Here is a 20,294-nt window from a genome sequence, read left to right as displayed (position 1 = left end):
AGGTGTTTCACCACAGGTGAGGGCAATCATAAATGAAAAGGGAAGTGCAGGAGCAGAGCATTCTGTCATGTTGGGAGGTATTGTTTCCTATTGCAAATGTCACATTGGTTGTTTTGTTTCCTCTGTATCGGGACTACATGGCTTTTATTTGTAAATATTTTGAGATAACTTTAACAGGCAGTACAGAGAGGTAAAAAAATAATAAAATAATCTCACTGATAAAAACTTTATTAAACCCTTAACAAAACAATGGTTTCTAAGACGAGTGTGTGTGTGTGTGTGTGTGTGTGTGTGTGTTGTTACAATAAACCCTTGTAATATGAAAATGTAAATACCCACATCAGACCTCCATTGAAACTGATTGTTATAGTTAATGTAGAAAGCTAGGTCCTAATATATTACCAGCTACCTACAGTATTAACAATGCAAGGCTTGTATACCACAGTTTTGTGCAGGGTCAGATTAATCCTTCAGGGAGACCCCATGAAGGATTAATCTGACCGTGCACAAAACTGCGGTATAGAAGCCTTGCATTGCTAATACTGTAGGTAGCTGGTAATATGTTAGGACCTAGCTTTAAGAGAGGGGGGCCCTCCACCTCTTGTTAGCACTGCCTCCCTGGCTGTGCCTACTGTGTGTCTGTGTGTGCCTACTCCCAATAAGGCAGCATCAGCAGTGCAGGTCCTACCTACACAGTGGCTCAGAACCCACCTTGTAGATCCCAGTACACCTGCTTCCCTGGGTTCTCTATAGGGAATGTCATGTCTCCTGTAAAGGTGCAGCAAACAACCCAGACACAGAGACCTCTAAAGAGAGCCTATGGGGCCGATTCAGATCTGATTGCTAGGCTGCGTTTTCTCACAGCCTACGATCAGATCTGAACTGCACAAGCATATGCACCACAATGCGCAGGTGCGATGGACCGCAACAACGGGGATCACCAGTCAGGGATGGGATGGAGCAAAATTTCCAAACGCACCAGCGATCGCAAGCAGATTGACAGGAAGAGGGCGTTTGTGAGTGTCCGGGAAAATGCAGGAGTGACCCGGCGTTTTGAAGGAGGGTTTCTGACGTCAGCTCCAGCCCCGATCATCGCAGCGGCTGAGTAAGTCCTGGGCAGTGCAGAGACTGCACAAACTTATGTTTGTGCAGCTCTGCAGCAAAAGCGAATGCACACCTGCACACACACCTTAGCCCTGTAGGCGGCGATGCAAAAAACGCACCCTTGCGATCAGGTCGGAATTACCCCCTAAGCTTTGGTCAAACACAGAAGAGATAAGACAATACTGAGAAGTAGGACCTGGGTGGCAGACAGAGAGGGGTACTGATGGTTTTAGGGTGATATCAGCTCCCAGATTGGAGAAGAATGCAGAATGCCTAAGGGGAGAGGTGGCAATGGCTGCCGAGGGCTCCACAGCTCCAACCAGGGTGAAGTGGTCTAGGCTGTTCCTGGTAGGTACACACAGGACCTCATTCAGAGTTAACCGCTAATGCTGCCACATCGCAGTTTGCTGTAGTGCCTGCGCAGTCATTCACATTGCGAACGCATCCCCAAATGATGCGTCTGCAACATGATTGACAGCGTCAAGTGTTGGGTGTGTGGCGACGTGGTGTTTCGCGAGCATGGCGGGCTGAACGGGGGCGTGGCGGTGACATTTTTGGGGCGGCTGCGTGACGGCACACACGCAACCGCTCTGATTAAAAAAATGGCAGCGGACCGGCTGACAGCACAGCCAGGCTGCGCAGGCAGTGGTCAACCTTAATTTGATGCATCCGCAATTATATTGCGGACGCATTGTAAGGTGGTGCAACACACATGCTGGGCAGCCTTGCTCTGTACTGGGCGGTCCCTGGCATGTGAGGTGATGGATGCAGATCTTGCTGCGTATGCAGTGGTCTGCGTCCATCTCTGAAGAACCCCCACAATCCAATGAGCAGCAGCATCTGATATGTTATGGTTGGTGGTGGCTGACAGGAGTGGGGAAAGAGAAGGTCTCCTCCAAGGCTGAAGCAATTGCAAATACTGTACACTGACCGCTACACTAGAAATACTTGCCGCAAGCAATCAGTATAATATTATAGGCATTACTGAAACCTGGTGGGACGAATCTCATGACTGGTCAGTTAATATGGAGGGTTATACGCTGTTCAGGAGAGACAGATCAAACAAACAGGATGGAGGGGTTTGTCTTTATGTTAAGCCGTTTTTGAAACTTGTTGTACGGGAAGATACTCATGAGGAAACTGTAAACACTGTTGAGACGTTATGAATGGAAATTACATGTGGGGGAAAGGTAAAGAAAAAGATAGTAGTGGGGCTATGCTACAAGCCCCCTGGCATTAATATATCTGATGAGGAAGTGTTGCTGAAGCAAATTGAAAAAGCGGCAGGAGCAGGCGACGTAATAGTGATGGGAGATTTTAACTATCGGGAGATAGATTGGACAAACGATTCATGCGATACTGCTAGGGGCAATATGTTTTTAAACACACTAAATGATAACTACTTAATTCAACTAATCAAGGAACCAACTAGGTACAATGCAATCTTAGACCTGTTGTTGACTAACAATGGGGATTTGATATATTATAGTAGGGGAGCCTATAGGAAACAGCGACCACAATATGGTCACATTCAATATCAATTTTCATAAGCAGTCTTATATAGGTTCAACTAGGACTCTAAACTTCAGCAAAGCCAACTTTGACATGATGAGAGAAGTTTTAAGGGACACTGAATGGGAAATTTTGTTTCAAGGAAAAAACAATACGGAAAAATGGGAGGCATTAAAATCACTGCTCGATATGATTACTCGTAAATGAAATAGATCAACAGCAAAAGATTCAAGAAGGAGAGTATAGGCCCTTTAAAGAACAAACTGGGAGACTTAATAAAAAATGATAACGACATAGCGGATACATTAAATACATTTTTCTCATCGGTATTTACAATAGAGGACCAGATGCTTGAACTAACACCCAACCCCAATAAGGATAATATCCCACTACTTAGTGCTTATTTAAGTGAGGAGGAAGTCCGCGACCGATTTAAAAAAATTAAGATTAATAAGTCACCTGGTCCAGATGGTATTCATCCAAGGGTTCTCATGAAGCTACACTCCGAATTAGCAAGACCTCTATTTTTAATCTTCAATGACTCACTTACTTCAGGCATGGTTCCCAAAAACTGACGTATAGCGGAAGTAGTGCCAATCTTCAAAAAGGGAAGTAAAGCTGAACCAGGCAATTATAGACCAGTTGGTCTTACATCTACAGTGGGGAAAGTCCTAGAAAGCATTTTGAGGGATAGTGTACAGAAGATCCTCAAAGCCAAAAAGATTATTACAGGTTGAGTATCCCATATCCAAATATTCCAAAATACGGAATATTCCGAAATACAGACTTTTTTGAGTGAGAGTGAGATAGTGGAACCTTTGTTTTTTGATGGCTCAATGTACACAAACTTTGTTTAATACACAAAGTTATTAAAAATATTGTATTAAATGACCTTCAGGCTGTGTGTATAAGGTGTATATGAACCATAAATGAATTGTGTGAATGTAGACACACTTTGTTTAATGCACAAAGTTCTAAAAAATATTGGCTAAAATTACCTTCAGGCTGTGTGTATAAGGTGTATATGTAACATAAATGCATTATGTGCTTAGATTAAGGTCCCATCACCATGATATCTCATTATGGTATGCAATTATTCCAAAATACGGAAAAATCCGATATCCAAAATACCTCTGGTCCCAAGCATTTTGGATAAGGGATACTCGACCTGTATTAGGAACCAACACGGATTTGTGAAGGATAGATCATGTCAAACAAACTTACTAGGCTTTTATGAAACAGTTAGTGCGAACCTTGATCAGGAAAAGGCGGTGGATGTAATATTTTTAGACTTTGCTAAAGCTTTTGCCACAGTGCCATACATGAGACTTATTCATAAGTTACATGAACTAGGTCTAGGGAGCACAATATGCAGTTGGGTTAGTAACTGGTTAGATAATAGGGAGCAGCGAGTTGTGGTAAATGGAACTTTTTCAAATTGGACTAAAGTTCTAAGTGGGGTGCCTCAAGGGTCTGTTCTCGGACCGCTATTGTTCAACATTTTCATTAACAATCTAGCGGAAGGTCTAGAGAGCATGGTGTCAATTTTTGCAGACGATACCAAACTATGTAAGGTTATAAATTCGGAGGGAGATGCTGAGTCTCTCCAGAACGACCTATTTAAACTGGAATCATGGGCAGCAAAATGGAGAGTGAGGTTTAATACAGACAAGTGTAAGGTAATGCACCTGGGTAGCAAGAACAAAAATTACACCTACATATTTAATGGGGTGTTTTTAGGGGACTCTGTACTGGAAAAAGATTTAAGTGTTCATATAGATAAGAAACTTAGCAGCAGCACTCAATTCAGGATAGCGGCAAAAAAGGCAAACAAAGTACTAGCATGCATAAAGAGGGGTATTGATGCAAGGGATGAGAGTGTTATACTCCCATTATATGAAGCCTTTGTGAGGCCGCATCTGGAATACTGCACACAATTTTGGGCACCCTACTACAAAAAGGATATCCTGAAACTAGAAAAGGTTCAGAGGTGGGCGACCAAACTAATTAGGGGGATAGAGACACTGGAATACCAGGAAAGACTTGTAAGGCTTGACATGTTCACACTAGAAAAGAGGAGATTAAGAGGGGACATGATTAACATGTATAAATATTTAAGGGGACAATACACAGAGCTTTCTGGGGATCTGTTTTTGTTAAGACGAGCACAGAAAACACGTGGACACCCACTTAGGTTAGAGGAGAGGAGATGCCGCACACAGAGGCGGAAAGGTTTTTTCACAGTAAGGACAGTACGAGTTTAGAATTCCCAGCCTGAGGAAGTAGTAATGGCAGACTCCGTGTATACTTTTAAGAATGGCCTAGATAAATTCCTAATGGATAAGGATATACAGGGTTATGTTGGATAGATCACGTACCATAGTTATAATACAATGAGGGAATACAACACAACGGGCGACATTATCAACAGATAAAATTAGTCCTGAAAATAATACTGAGTAGGAGAACACAAATAGATTGAACTCGATGGACGGATATCTTTTTTCAATCTCACAAACTATGTAACTATGTACACACACACTCACACACAAAATATACAATACGCACATAAGCACCCCCACCAGAACTGTACAAGTATAGTAAGGTACTGTTGAGTCCAAAGCAACGTGCACATTTATACCATACACACATAAGCACCCCCTTCTACTCAGAAGTCTAGCAGTGCAATTAGTTACTGTGTTAGAGGCTAAAGTAATGACAAGTACCGTGGTGTGCACTGCCCACACCCCTTCCTCTCTCCTTCAGAGCTGTAGCAGTGCCGCCCCCAAGCCACACCACTGACTGCTTACCTGGTTTCTGTAATTACTGGAGGGAGCAGCCATGTGTACAGAGAAGAGGGAGGGATAGAGGGAAGAATGGGAGACAGGTGAGGAGGAGCCAGCCTCTAAAGGAGTGCAGCTCATTGGCAGCTGGTCCCAGGGGAGGGTCCAGCCACTGTAAAGCACAGCACTACTGAGTAAATCGGGCTGGCTAATGCCAGACAGCAGCAGCTTTGAATTGAAATCAGCCCTAGGGACCCACCTGTTGCCTGTGACCCTGGGGGCAGAACTCCTGGCTGCAATCTCTGCCAAGCATAGCGCGGCCCCCACACAGCAACATATAACAGCCCGTCCCTGCATGGTAGCGTCTAGTTTCCCTTCATGGAGAGGACCTTTCCCATAATCCCCTGGGTCCATGTCACCAACTATTTGGAATAGTAACCTGTGGCGAGCAGAGTGCAACACCTTGCCCGAAGCGTGGCGAGTGAATCGAGCGGTCGCTTCAATGCTGAATTCTAGTTAAAAAACTTGGTAACGTTAAGTAACATAAGTGAAAAAACTAGCAATGATAAATGGGGCCCTAATTCCTTGGTATGGAAGGGAGGAATTGCTATTAAAAATTATGAATCCAGAGCCTTTGTATGAAGTATGAATGTAGTTCAGTGGTGTGCAGGAAATGGCCGATTGTAAGCTGGAATGTCAATAAAATTGCCTTATGCGTTTAACTGAAACACCCAATTTCATCAGAGGTATGACTTCTCTAGGTTTTTATAAATGTGTTTACATTTCTCATGCAGTTGTTCGCGCTACAGTTACCAGGAGTGCCATGTGCACTGAAGTTTTTATAATTCAAACAATTCATTTATAAAACCTTAGTGCACTCTATTGCACTATCCCTTCATTCCGCATTTTACAGGTGACAATACAGTACATGACAGTTGCATAACAAGTGGTACTCAAAAATAATACTAAGTGTTTTATAATGTGTTCTCAGAATTTAAGATACATTTTTTTTTTATAATTACAGCCAAATTAGCAAGAACCTGGAACAGGGAATGTCAAATCAAGGCCTGTGAGCAATTTGCAGTGCACCAGTCAATTGGATTCGGATCTTTTTCTATCTGTGTGTTCCCCTAGTGCTGCCTCTTAGTATAGAATCACAGACCAGCTTTTAATACCGCTTTCAGACTGCCAGCAATAACCCGGGTTTTTGCACGTGAACGCGCAGCAACCTGGGTTGCGACACAGTCTTAAAAGGGTCAATTGAAATAACCCGAGTCTAATGACTCGATATTTCAGCCTGGGTAGCGAGCAGGGTTGAACACGGGTTCGGTGTGAACTGGTAAGTGGGGTCGATGCCATTCGGCACCCGTTCACTGATTAGAAAGAGGCGGTGCTCGGAGATCATCTCATCTCCAAGTGCGCCCTGGCGGTGACATCCCCAACCCGGCAATAAGCCTAGTCGGGCCACCAGTCTGAAAGATGTCTCAGCTAGGTCGCACCAGGGAAGGATCCACATACAAAATCCGGGTGCGACTCGGTATAGTGGTGTGAAAGGAGTATTAGTTTGTTCTGTACTCCATCACAGCATTTGATAGCAGCATGACTCCAAGCCCAATGAAAAAAAAGTTCAAAGCAGATGTCAGTGATTTTATATTTCCCAACAAACTGTAACTGTCGAGTTTGCTGCCCTCTGCCACAAATAAAAATCCCTGTAACAGCAACATTAAATGTAATATAATCTTTTTTTACCATTGTGATGGAAGTGCTATAGGCATTCCCCATAGTAGGGATGGGGCACTGAAGGCTCACAAGGCATCATCTGCCTTGACGCTTCACTGCCTAGCCCCCTGACCACTTCTTCCACTCCATGTTTGTCTTTCCAACAATTCGTGTCTTATTTGGCTCTGTCACCACCACCTCCTATCTCTCTATTATAGGGGACATGTACTAAGTAGAGAGAAGGGTGGAGAAGGGAGCCAGTGAGAAATTGCCCATGGCAACCAATCAGCTGCTCTTTATACTTTTACAGTATGCAAATTATAAATGTTACGTCAATGCTGATTGGTTGCCACAGGCAACTTCTCCACTGGCTCACTTCTCCACTGTTTACACTGCTTAGTACATCTCCCCCATGCCCTCTGTTTTAGTTTCTTCCAAGCTGAAATAATTGACCATCCCTGTCCTAGAATAAAGTGTTCTTTCTTCTTTTTTTGTCAGCCACCACAACATTCAGATTTCACTTTATCCCTGTATATCAGACAGATGTTCTACGTATCTGCAAGGTCTTCCTATTTGGGGAAACCCTAGTAGTTGACACTCCTGGAAAGTCTGGGCTTTCCCATTCATCTGCACATAACATTCAAATTAAGACCGTGATTACGTGGCCTGAAAAATAGAAGTTACGCTTCCTTGCCACCTTTAGTGAAACCTGCAGCCAACTATTTAGGTGCTGTTTTTGAACAGCACCTCAGCACAATGCCGACTCCCTACCATCATATACACTGCTCAAAAAAATAAAGGGAACACTAAAATAACACATCCTAGATCTGAATGAATGAAATATTCTTATTAAATACTTTGTTCTTTACATAGTTGAATGTGCTGACAACAAAATCACACAAAATTTATCAATCGAAATCAAATTTATTAACCCATGGAGGTCTGGATTTGGAGTCACACTCAAAATTAAAGTGAAAAAACACACTACAGGCTGATCCAACTTTGATGTAATGTCCTTAAAACAAGTCAAAATGAGGCACAGTAGTGTGTGTGGCCTCCACGTGCCTGTATGACCTACCTACAACGCCTGGGCATGCTCCTGATGAGGTGGCGGATGGGTTCCTGAGGACCTGGACTAAAGCATCCGCCAACTCCTGGACAGTCTGTGGTGCAACGTGGCGTTGGTGGATGGAGCGAGACATGATGTCCCAGATGTGCTCAATTGGATTCAGGTCTGGGGAACGGGCGGGCCAGTCCATAGCATAAATGCCTTCGTCTTGCAGGAACTGCTGACACACTCCAGCCACATGAGGTCTAGCATTGTCTTGCATTAGGAGGAACCCAGGGCCAACCGCACCAGCATATGGTCTCACAAGGGGTCTGAGGATCTCATCTCGGTACCTAATGGCAGTCAGGCTACCTCTGGCGAGCACATGGAGGGCTGTGCGGCCCCCCACAGAAATGCCACCCCACACCATTACTGACCCACTGCCAAACCGGTCATGCTGGAGGATGTTGCAGGCAGCAGAACGTTCTCCTTGGCGTCTCCAGACTCTGTCATGTCTGTCACATGTGCTCAGTGAGAACCTGCTTTCATCTGTGAAGAGCACAGGGCGCCAGTGGCGAATTTGCTAATCTTGGTGTTCTCTGGCAAATGCCAAATGTCCTGCACGGTGTTGGGCTGTAAGCACAACCCCCACCTGTGGACGTCGGGCCCTCATACCACCCTCATGGAGTCTGTTTCTGATCGTTTGAGTAGACACATGCACATTTGTGGCTTGCTGGAGGTCATTTTGCAGGGCTCTGGCAGTGCTCCTCCTGTTCCTCCTTGCACAAAGGCGGAGGTAGCGGTCCTGCTGCTGGGTTGTTGCCCTCCTATGGCCTCCTCCACGTCTCCTGATGTACTGGCCTGTCTCCTGGTAGCGCCTCCATGCTCTGGACACTACGCTGACAGACACAGCAAACCTTCTTGCCACAGCTCGCATTGATGTGCCATCCTGGATGAGCTGCACTACCTGAGCCACTTGTGTGGGTTGTAGACTCCGTCTCATGCTACCACTAGAGTGAAAGCACCGCCAGCTTTCAAAAGTGACCAAAACATCAGCCAGAAAGCATAGGAGCTGAGAAATGGTCTGTGGTCACCACCTGCAGAACAACTCCTTTATTGGGGGTGTCTTGCTAATTGCCTATAATTCCCACCTGTTGTCTATTCCATTTGCACAACAGCATGTGAAATTGATTGTCAATCAGTGTTGCTTCCTAAGTGGACAGTTTGATTTCACAGAAGTGTGATTGACTTGGAGTTACATTGTGTTGTTTAAGTGTTCCCTTTATTTTTTTGAGCAGTATATATATATATATATATATATATATATTACTAGCAGCCAGGAACAAGTTACATAGACCTGAAGTATATCACTTTTATCCTGCAAGACTTGCACATCCTATTTTACTGTTATTGCTGAATTTAAACAAACAGTAGTACCTAGTAGTACCTAACAGTGAAAAATATTTGAAGACCTGGTCATATTTGTCACACCTCCTATTTGTTCCTTTGATTTCAGTGCCAATTTAACAGTTAATAACAGAGAAGTGTTGTCCCCACAAAGTCAAGCAACAAAAATAGAATGTAAATTCTCATAAGGCACTAACAATATTATAAAAACACACATTTCCATTACTGAGATGTTTAATTTAGAGATTTCCTAAATAATTGATTAGTCTTATTCAATAATTTAATTTGACGATATAAAAGCTGTAATCTTCACTCTCCCAACACATACTTAGTGGACACATTGTTAGATAACCTTTCTAGTACTGGGTAGGACCCCCTTTGCCCCAGAACTTCGCATGGATTCAACAAGATGCTGGAAGCATTCTCTGGACCAGGTTGACATGGCTTATAGCATTATAGCTGCAGATTTGTTAGCTACTGTACAAATATATTCTGTGAATCTCCCGTTCTATCATACCATAAAAGTGCTCCATTGGATAGAGACCTGGTCTCTGTGGAGGCTATTGGAGTACAATGTACTATCTGTCATATTCAAATAATAAGCTTCAGGGGCGTATATTTCCTACCAGAAACCCTGAGGCAAGATAGTGCCCCCACACCCCCAATGGCATTCACTACTGCATCCCAGACCCAGCTGCACTCACACACACTCCCTCTAACCCACATTACCTACCAACACCCAAGCAACAACCAGACACACGCTCTAACCCCCCCCTCCCCCCTTGTGCTCGCTGCAAACACCCCAGACAGCAGCACCCAGACACGCACTCTCCCCCCTGGATTCACTACTAACACACACCTTGGCAGCACCCTCACACAAACTTTCATCCCCCTGCATGTGCATCCAACCCCATCAGAACCCAGAAACACTTTCTCCCAATTAACTACCAAAACCTAGTCCCCAAGTGCGCTGTCTTGGAGTAATCCTTAAATCCTCCCTCTCCTTCAAACCACACATTCAGCACCTCTCACAAACCTGCCACTTTCATCTCAAAAACATTTCCAGGATTAGACCCTTTCTCACCCAGGATGCCACCAAGACCATTATCCACTCACTGGTCATCTCCAGACTGGACTACTGAAATCTCCTCCTATCTGGCATCCCTGACAAATACCTCTCTCCACTCCAATCTGTCCTCAGCGCTGCAGCCCGGCTCATCTTCCTCACCAAACGCACTACGTCCACCTCCCCTCTTCCACTAGCCCTTCACTGGCTTCCCTTCCTTTTCAGAATCCAATTAAAACTTTTCACACTCACTTACAAAGCCCTCACACAGTCCGTCCTCCCCCATTTACATCTCTGATCTTATCTCCCTTTACACTCCCACCCGTCCTCTTCGCTCCGCTAATGCACGCCACCTCTCCTGCCGACTGATTACTTCCTCTCACGCCTACCTTCCGGAGTTATCATGTGCTGCTCCCTTTCTCTGGAATTCTCTACCTCTCCCCCTCAGACTCTCCACCTCTACAAAACTTCAAATGGGCTCTCAAGACCCACTTCTTCACCAAACCCAGCCGTCTCTCATCCTAAACCTTCTGTGGCCCACGCTTGCTTTCTACCCCATCTGTGTCACCCCTGTCTGTCTGCCCCTCCCCTTTTGAATGTAATGAAGTCCCATAAAAGTGAGATGGTGGTGAAGGGAGAGTATTTTGTGCTGTCAAAGGTAAACAAGGTTTTTATTAATAAGCTGAAACAAGGTGTTAGAAATGTTAACTAATACTAGGGGATGCTTTAAACATTTGCAAAATCTATTTGTCTTGTATTTTACATTGTATTTTATCTTATTCAGTGTAGCTGTAGACCTTGGTTCCAATAACTTTGTCAGATCTTTACAAACATAGACAAATCTATTTGTTACATGTGTTAGACACTCTAAACTAGGTTTTAAGCTTTATTGGGCTAAGAAACTGTACCTGAAACATTCTGCATGACAAGCATCCTAAAATACATTATATAGAGAACAAGGCATGAACTGTCAACAGAATGAGTTTACAGCTAGCTATTGTTTTACTTTTGATTCCTCAGATTACACTGTACGAACTGGAGAATTTCCAGGGGAAGAGGTGCGAGTTTACTGGGGAGTGCCAGAATCTGGGAGAGAAAGGACTGGAGAAAGTTGGATCCATCCAGGTGGAATCTGGACCGTGAGTTGGGCATGAATGCTGCTTTCCAAACAGAGACAAGTTTATGCATCATATAATAAACATTTATACAATACCAGTTACCAGCCATCAAAATGACGGAACAACATTATGGTAATGTCAGCGACGGCGTCTGTGTGCGCCCGAACGGAGCAACACTTTAATTGCTCCATCGGGCGCTATTTAGTGGCCACTGGCACGCAAAACACTTGAATTCTCCCCATAGAGGTGAGGAGCAGCATTAGCCTTTCATTATATAGAATAAATATTTTTTACTACATCATGAAAAAGATTATTCTTTTCAAGGTTCTTGTAAAATATATTAAGGATATCCATGCTTCAGAACAGAAGGTGCACAAACTAACTGAGGTACAGTACTAACTAGGCCACTTGTGTTGCAAGATGGATATCCTTAAAACCTAGACTGAGGTGCCTTGAGGACAGAGTTTGAGAATCACTGACTTATACTTATTTGTACCATGAATGAGAGAAACCACTGAACTTTCAGGAGACTGCTATCTACAATGATCCAGTGTGAAAATAGTCCTCACAATTGTGTCAATATTAAGTGATATTGGCCCTCATTGCGAGTTGATCGCTCGCTAGCTGCTTTTAGCAGCAGTGCAAACACTAGGCCGCCGCCCTCTGGGAGTGTATCTTAGCTTAGCAGAAGTGCGACCGAAAGCTTAGCAGAACTGCTCAAAAAAATATTCATGCAGTTTCTGAGCAGCTCCAAACCTACTCCTACCTTGCGATCACTGCAGACAGTTTAGTTCCTGGTTTGACGTCACAAACATGCCCTGCGTTCGGCCAGCCACTCCCCCGTTTCCCAAGGCACGCCCGCATTTTTACCTGTCACGCCTGCGCTTTTTAGCACACTCCCGGAAAACGGCCAGTTACCACCCAGAAACACCCACTTCCTGTCAATCACTCACCGATCAACAAAGCAACAGAAAAGCGTCGCTCGCCCTTGTGTAAAACTGCATAGTTTTGTGTGAAAGTACTTCACACGTGCGTACTGCGGCCCGTACGCATGCGCAGAAATGCCGATTTTTTGCCTGATCGCTGTGCTGCGAACAACGGCAGCTAGCGATCAACTCGGAATGAGGGCCATTGGCTTTACTTAAAGCAAGTAGGTGCATCAATATTCCCATAACCTATACTACTGTCACATTCGTGTTGTACATGCTTTGTTCTCACTAGAGGTCTATTGTTTTTGTGCTAAAATTACATTGTTTTTGTCTTTTATCGTGTTCTGTTACGTATATTTTCCAAAACTGCTTCAGTGACATGGTAAGTTGAGGTAGATGAGGCAGAACCTTTCGTGTCATACTAACGTATAAGCCAGAGTTTTGACTGTATAAAGTACTAGATGAATACCCGTGCTTCGCTACGGAATTTTACGTTTTTGCGTGCGTTTAACTTTCATTTTGAAGGATTTCCTGGTAAACTGCATTTTTAGGGGTATATTCAATTGAAGTCGGATCCATTCCGACATTCATTTGTCGGAATGGATCCGACAAGGGCTATTCAATGCTATCTCAATCCGACTTTAAAAAAAAATCAAATTGAGATGCAGGAGCTGAGACGAGGGAGAGCCACGGGCAGACGGGGGAGAGCAGCACTACAGCAGTGGCTACAGCAGCAACTACAGCAGCGTAGCAGTAGGATGTGTCGCAGCCACCGCTCACGGCAGCATCCACCCGGCTCCAGCAAACGAGGTCTCACTTGCTGGAGCCGGGTGGACGCTGCTGTGAGCGGCGGCTGTGACATATCCTCCTGCTATGCTGCTGTAGCCGCTGCTGTAACGCTGTTCTCCCCCGTCTCCCCGCTGGTCTCCCCCCTCTCCTCCTCTCGGCTCCGTCATTTCAATCCGACTGTTTTTAAAGTCAGATTGAGATGGTAGGAAAGGGGGCCAAAACCTGTCGGATTTGGCCCCGTTTCCGACAGAATCACGCGGATCGGCAGCTATCGACTTGTCGGATAATTTTGGGTTATACTGAATAGGTCGGAACCCCTTCCGACTGAAAAAAGTTAAAAACTGCTGTCTTTTCAACAGACGGCAGCTTTCGACTTCAATTGAATATACCCCTTAGTCTTTTCTTCAGGCTGGAGAATGGCCAGGCTGTCAGAGGAGCTTTCTCTGGAATAGTCAACATACAACTGGCTATATGAGAATCAGTCTCACCTCAGATCCACACCAGCCAGTTTCAAACTCTGCCTCCGAGCTTTGTTAATGGTCATGGCGTAGCAGACCTGTACCGGGAACTGCAGCCGTTTGAACTGGAAATGGTAGTCTGATGGGGTCAGAGGACAGTTTCTCCCTGGCCTATGCCTGTGAATATTGTCACTTTAATTACATGTTTGTGCAGAGTCTTCACCTGCAGCCTGGTACCATTGCACAGTTTGGGTGGATTGAAGTTGCATAAAAGCATTATGGGGGCGCCAATCTTGAGATAGAGTACATGAGGTAGTATTCTGGGTGGGTTCAGAGTATGCAGAACTCTACAGGATAATGAATGGTGTCTTCCACCTCTACCATGGAATTAACCGACTCGTACCTAACCATATTAGTAGCCAGTTTCTTCAACAGAGCATTGTTGATGTTACCTGCTGAGTCATTTGTTGGAGTTAGAATAGCCCTCTCCCTCAGCCAAGAGACACTTTTACCTCTATTCTTATTCAAGGCCAGGTAGATCTTCTCAGTCAAAGCGTTCAAGTCGTAGACTACATTGCAGAGGTTTTCCAGGAATATGGACTCTTCCCCCCCTTCTCCAACAACTTGCCATCCCTGATTTTCAGAAGTAATTCAGAAAACTCCCCTGCTTTCAAGTTGCCTTTAAGGTGCACTCGCATGTTGACCCTCAAGGAAAGGACGCTGACTCTGGCCATAAGTAGGATGACTTGACCTTGTCGGCTAGTGTCCCCCATGGCACAACAGGTGGCACTTAATTGGTAACGTTTGTATGCAAAAACCAAATGTAAATCTTATCTAGATTGAGAGATAACAAAGAATTTATAAAAAGCACATTTCACCCCTTTACATCCCTTTCGGGGTGGAATTTTGACAAATACCTTCTTATTGAGTTCCTACATCACAAAACTAAGCTACTATCCAAATTTCAAGTTTCTAGCCCTCATGGTTCTGGAGATTTCATGATGAGTCAATCAGTGGTATTTGGCTTTTATACAGTATATGTAGATATGAAAAATACAAAGACTACAGTATATTATAAATATCTCCTTTGTATTGTTCTAATCAATTTTATAGTCTAAACTCTCTATACCGTCCTATTCTGTACATCTCTGATCAAAACCTATCAATTTTCCAGCAGTATATACTGCTGCAATAATGCCCACATGAACCCTTTGGCTCATATATTGTGTGTAAATCTGGCTCTGGGACTAGCCAGTGCCTCCTAAGCCATTTACCTCACCGCACGTCCCTAAATATACATGTATTAACATATATTTCTACTGACATATATTATAACTATTATTAACACTAAATATTAACACTAACACAAACTATTATTATCTTTTGATGTATTACTTAAATCTTCTTAATTATGAGCATTGTTTGAGTTCAAGATGACGCAGCGGATGCCAAGCAGCCATCGTTTTTACATGTATAATATGTCGAGTCTATCGTACAGTTGCAATGTGCAGCATGAACTCATACGTGTAATGTTTGTAACAGTGGCGTGCGGTGAGGTCAGTGGCTGGTGAGGCACTGCAGGCATAATGTTCTCTGAGTCCCGCTGATGACCCCTACCGCCGTCAAGCTAATACCCGCTAACATCACCAAGCCAATGCCAGTTACCGCCGACGTCCCTGATGCGTCAGCTTGGGTAGGTGAGGGATCTTTCCAAATCCCTCCCTGCTGTCAGAGACAGACAGGCAGACAGGGGATGTGAGAGGATGGTGGAAAAAGACAGACAGACAGGCAGACAGACAGAGGATGTGAGAGGATGGTGGAGAGGAAAGAGACAGACAGACAGAGGATATGAGAGAATGGTGGAAAGAGACACACAGAGGAAAGAGACAGACAGGCAGACAGACAGAGGATGTTAGAGGATGGTCAAAGAGACACACAGAGGAAAGAGACAGACATGCAGACAGACAGAGGATGTGAGAGGGTGGAGGAAAGAGGCACACAGAGGAAAGAGACAGACATGCAGACAGAGGATGTGAGAGGATGGTGGAGAGAGACACACAGAGGAAAGAGACAGACAGGCAGAGGATGTGAGAGGATGGTGGAAAGAGACACACAGAGGAAAAGAGACAGACAGACCTAGGATGTGAGAGGATGGTGGAAAGAGACAGAGGAAAGAGACAGACATGCAGACAGACAGAGGATGTGAGAGGATGGTGGAAAGAGACACACAGAGGAAAGAGACAGACAGGCAGAGGATGTGAGAGGATGGTGGAAAGAGACACACAGAGGAAAGAGACAGACAGACAAACAGACAGAGGATGTGAGAGGACGGTGGAAAGAGACAGACAGGCAGACAGAGGATGTGAGATGATGGTGGAAAGAGACACATAGAGGAAAGAGACAGGCAGAGGATGGTGGAAAGAGACACACAGAGGAAAAAGAGACAGACAGACAGGCAGGCAGGCAGACAGAGGATGTGAGAGGATGGTGGAAAGAGACACACAGAGGAAAGATACAGGTGGCAGAGAGTAATAGAAGGAAGGGACAGTCAGACAGAAGAATGATACACTACAGAGGGAGGAAATCACATATCAGCCCCTCTCCCCTGAAGCCATTACCTATACATGAAACACCAGCCTGCTCCTTCCTATTGCACACTCTCTTGTCAGGATCAGGAAGTGGAACAGCATCCTGCTCTGCAGAGGAACAGGGGGAGGTGCTGTGTAACGCTGATGCACAGTGGAAGGGGAGGAGCCCTGGAGACAGAGTACAGACCAGAAACACAGTGTGTCACGACATAGGGGAGGGGAGGGGCTGCAACTGACCCCACAACTCCTATAGTTAAAATATAAATTTACATTGTGGAGAGACTTATGGGCACCTGTGTAGCCTTGCCCTGTATGGGAGTCCCCTACTCGGCTTCCTGTTACTGGACGCTGCTGCTGGAGTTCCGTGGGGGAGCTGGGGCAGAGCATGCATAGCAGCCCTCCCGCAGCCATTGTACTGTAACCTGTTGCTAAAGAAGGACCAGTGACCACTACCCGATCAGAGCACTGATCGCGGTAGCGGCCATCTGGCCCTGCACACACTCACAGTGTAAACCGGCCCAGCAGACATGCACCCTTCCTCACAGAGATCCTTTCTCCTGCGGCCAGGCAGACTCAGCAGTGGTCACTCGTTGCAAGAGAGCTCTCTCTCAGCCAGCGGAGCTCCCAGCACCTGAAGAGACCCCCCCCCCTGTCACAGAGCCCGAACGGTGGTGCAGATTACAGAGAGAGAGCATCTAGGTAGGGTGCAAACAACTAATGGGGCACCCTCAAAAGTACTGACAAAGCCGACCCTGCCTACTGCCCTATCGCAGCTTCCTCAGGGACAGGGGCATGCTTTCATGTGAGCTGACAGCACGCCCCTGTCAAAGCGGCACTCCATTAGGTGCCGCTTCAGCTGCATTTTTTTGAATGGGCTTTCACTGCCCTATGTTTGGCCCCGCCCCCCGCTTCCGTCCCTTTCACACTGATAGCTGGAGGCAACGAGAGCGGTGCCTCCAACACACATTTAACACAGTTATTCACAAGGTACAAATTATTAAAATAATGTAAAGACTAAAGCAGATACTTTTCTCTGACGTCCTAGTGGATGCTGGGAACTCCGTAAGGACCATGGGGAACAGCGGCTCCGCAGGAGACTGGGCACAAAAAGTAAAAGCTTTAGACTAGCTGGTGTGCACTGGCTCCTCCCCCTATGACCCTCCTCCAAGCCTCAGTTAGATTTTTGTGCCCGAACGAGAAGGGTGCAAGCTAGGTGGCTCTCCTGAGCTGCTTAGAAGTAAAAGTTTAAATAGGTTTTTTATTTTCAGTGAGTCCTGCTGGCAACAGGCTCACTGCATCGTGGGACTAAGGGGAGAAGAAGCGAACTCACCTGACTGCAGAGTGGATTGGGCTTCTTGGCTACTGGACATTAGCTCCAGAGGGACGATCACAGGTTCAGCCTGGATGGGTCCCGGAGCCGCGCCGCCGGCCCCCTTACAGAGCCAGAAGAGCGAAGAGGTCCGGAGAAAGCGGCGGCAGAAGACGTTCCTGTCTTCAAATAAGGTAGCGCACAGCACTGCAGCTGTGCGCCATTGCTCTCAGCACACTTCACACTCCGGTCACTGAGGGTGCAGGGCGCTGGGGGGGAGCGCCCTGAGACGCAATAAAAACGATATAAAAACCTTATATGGCTAAAAAAAAATGCATCACATATAGCTCCTGGGCTATATGGATGCATTTATCCCCTGCCAGTTTCCTGAAAAAAGCGGGAGAAAAGGCCGCCGTGAAGGGGGCGGAGCCTTTCTCCTCAGCACACAAGCGCCATTTTCTTTCACAGCTCCGCTGGAAGGACGGCTCCCTGACTCTCCCCTGCAGTCCTGCACTACAGAAACAGGGTAAAACAGAGAGGGGGGCACAATTGGCAGCTAATATATAAATACAGCAGCTATATCAGGGAGTAACACTTATATAAGGTTAACCCTGTATATATATATAGCGCTCTGGTGTGTGCTGACAAACTCTCCCTCTGTCTCCCCAAAGGGCTAGTGGGGTCCTGTCCTCTATCAGAGCATTCCCTGTGTGTGTGCTGGGTGTCGGTACGATTGTGTCGACATGTATGAGGAGGAAAATGATGTGGAAGCAGAGCAATTGCCTGTGTTAGTGATGTCACCCCCTAGGGAGTCGACACCTGACTGGATGGTAGTAATTAAAGAATTACGTGACAATGTCAGCACTTTGCAAAAAACTGTTGACGACATGAGACAGCCGACAAATCAATTAGTGCCTGTGCAGGTGTCTCAGACACCGTCAGGGGCGCTAAAACGCCCGTTACCTCAGATGGTCGACACAGACCCTGACACGGATACTGAATCCAGTGTCGACGGTGACGAGACAAACGTAATGTCCAGTAGGGCCACACGTTACATGATCACGGCAATGAAGGAGGCATTGAACATTTCTGACACTACAAGTACCACAAAAAAGGGTATTATGTGGGGTGTGAAAAAACTACCAGTGGTTTTTCCTGAGTCAGATGAATTAAATGAGGTGTGTGATAAAGCGTGGGTTTCCCCCGATAAAAAACTGCTGATTTCTAATAAATTATTGGCACTATACCCTTTCCCGCCAGAGGTTAGGGCACGTTGGGAAACACCCCCTAGGGTAGATAAGGCGCTCACACGCTTATCAAAACAAGTGGCGTTACCGTCTCCTGATACGGCCGCTCTCAAGGAACCAGCTGATAGAAGGCTGGAAAATATCCTAAAAGGTATATACACACATACCGGTGTTATACTGCGACCAGCGATCGCCTCAGCCTGGATGTGCAGCGCTGGAGTGGCTTGGTCGGATTCCCTGACTGAAAATATTGATACCCTGGATAGGGACAGTATATTATTAACTATAGAGCATTTAAAGGATGCATTACTATATATGCGAGATGCACAGAGGGATATTTGCACCCTGGCATCTAGAGTAAGTGCGATGTCCATTTCTGCCAGAAGAACGTTATGGACGCGACAGTGGTCAGGTGATGCGGATTCCAAACGACATATGGAAGTATTGCCGTATAAAGGGGAGGAGTTATTTGGGGTCGGTCTATCGGACCTGGTGGCCACAGCAACGGCTGGAAAATCCACGTTTTTACCCCAGGTCACCTCTCAGCAGAAAAAGACACCGTCTTTTCAAACCCAGTCCTTTCGTCCCTATAAGGGCAAGAGGGAAAAAGGCCGCTCGTTCCTGCCCCGGGGCAGAGGAAAGGGAAAAAAGACTGCACCATGCAGCCTCTTCCCAGGAGCAGAAGCCCTCCCCCGCTTCTGCCAAGTCCTCAGCATGACGCTGGGGCTCTGCAAGCAGACTCGGGCACGGTGGGGGGCCGTCTCAAGAATTTCAGCGCGCAGTGGGCTCACTCGCAACTCGCAAGTGGACCCCTGGATCCTGCAGGTAGTATCACAGGGGTACAAATTGGAATTCGAGACGTCTCCCCCTCGCCGGTTCCTGAAGTCTGCTCTACCAACGTCTCCCTCCGACAGGGAGGCAGTATTGGAAGCTATTCACAAGCTGTATTCCCAGCAGGTGATAATCAAGGTACCCCTCCTACAACAGGGAAAGGGGTATTATTCCACGCTGTTTGTGGTACCGAAGCCGGACGGATCGGTGAGACCAATTTTAAATCTAAAATCTTTGAACACTTACATAAAAAGGTTCAAATTCAAGATGGAGTCACTCAGAGCAGTGATAGCGAACCTGGAAGAAGGGGACTATATGGTATCTCTAGACATCAAGGATGCTTATCTCCATGTCCCAATCTACCCTTCTCACCAAGGGTACCTCAG

The 20,294-nt window shown here is 45.8% G+C and overlaps 1 protein-coding gene across 1 annotated transcript in view; it reads left to right on the top strand.

Moving 5' to 3' along the window:
• The window catches only part of CRYBB3 (crystallin beta B3), a 42,037-nt gene that overhangs the window by 10,159 nt on the left and 11,584 nt on the right, over positions 1–20,294 (top strand). The window contains exon 3 of the mRNA XM_063913218.1: positions 11,660–11,778. Coding sequence (XP_063769288.1) covers positions 11,660–11,778 — 119 coding nt within the window. The remainder of the gene's footprint in view (positions 1–11,659; positions 11,779–20,294) is intronic.

The sequence above is a fragment of the Pseudophryne corroboree genome, chromosome 1 (assembly GCF_028390025.1).
Source record: "Pseudophryne corroboree isolate aPseCor3 chromosome 1, aPseCor3.hap2, whole genome shotgun sequence".
Classification (NCBI taxonomy): domain Eukaryota; kingdom Metazoa; phylum Chordata; class Amphibia; order Anura; family Myobatrachidae; genus Pseudophryne; species Pseudophryne corroboree.
The sequence above is the reverse complement of the archived record's forward strand: the minus strand, read 5'-3'. Positions and strand labels throughout refer to the sequence as shown.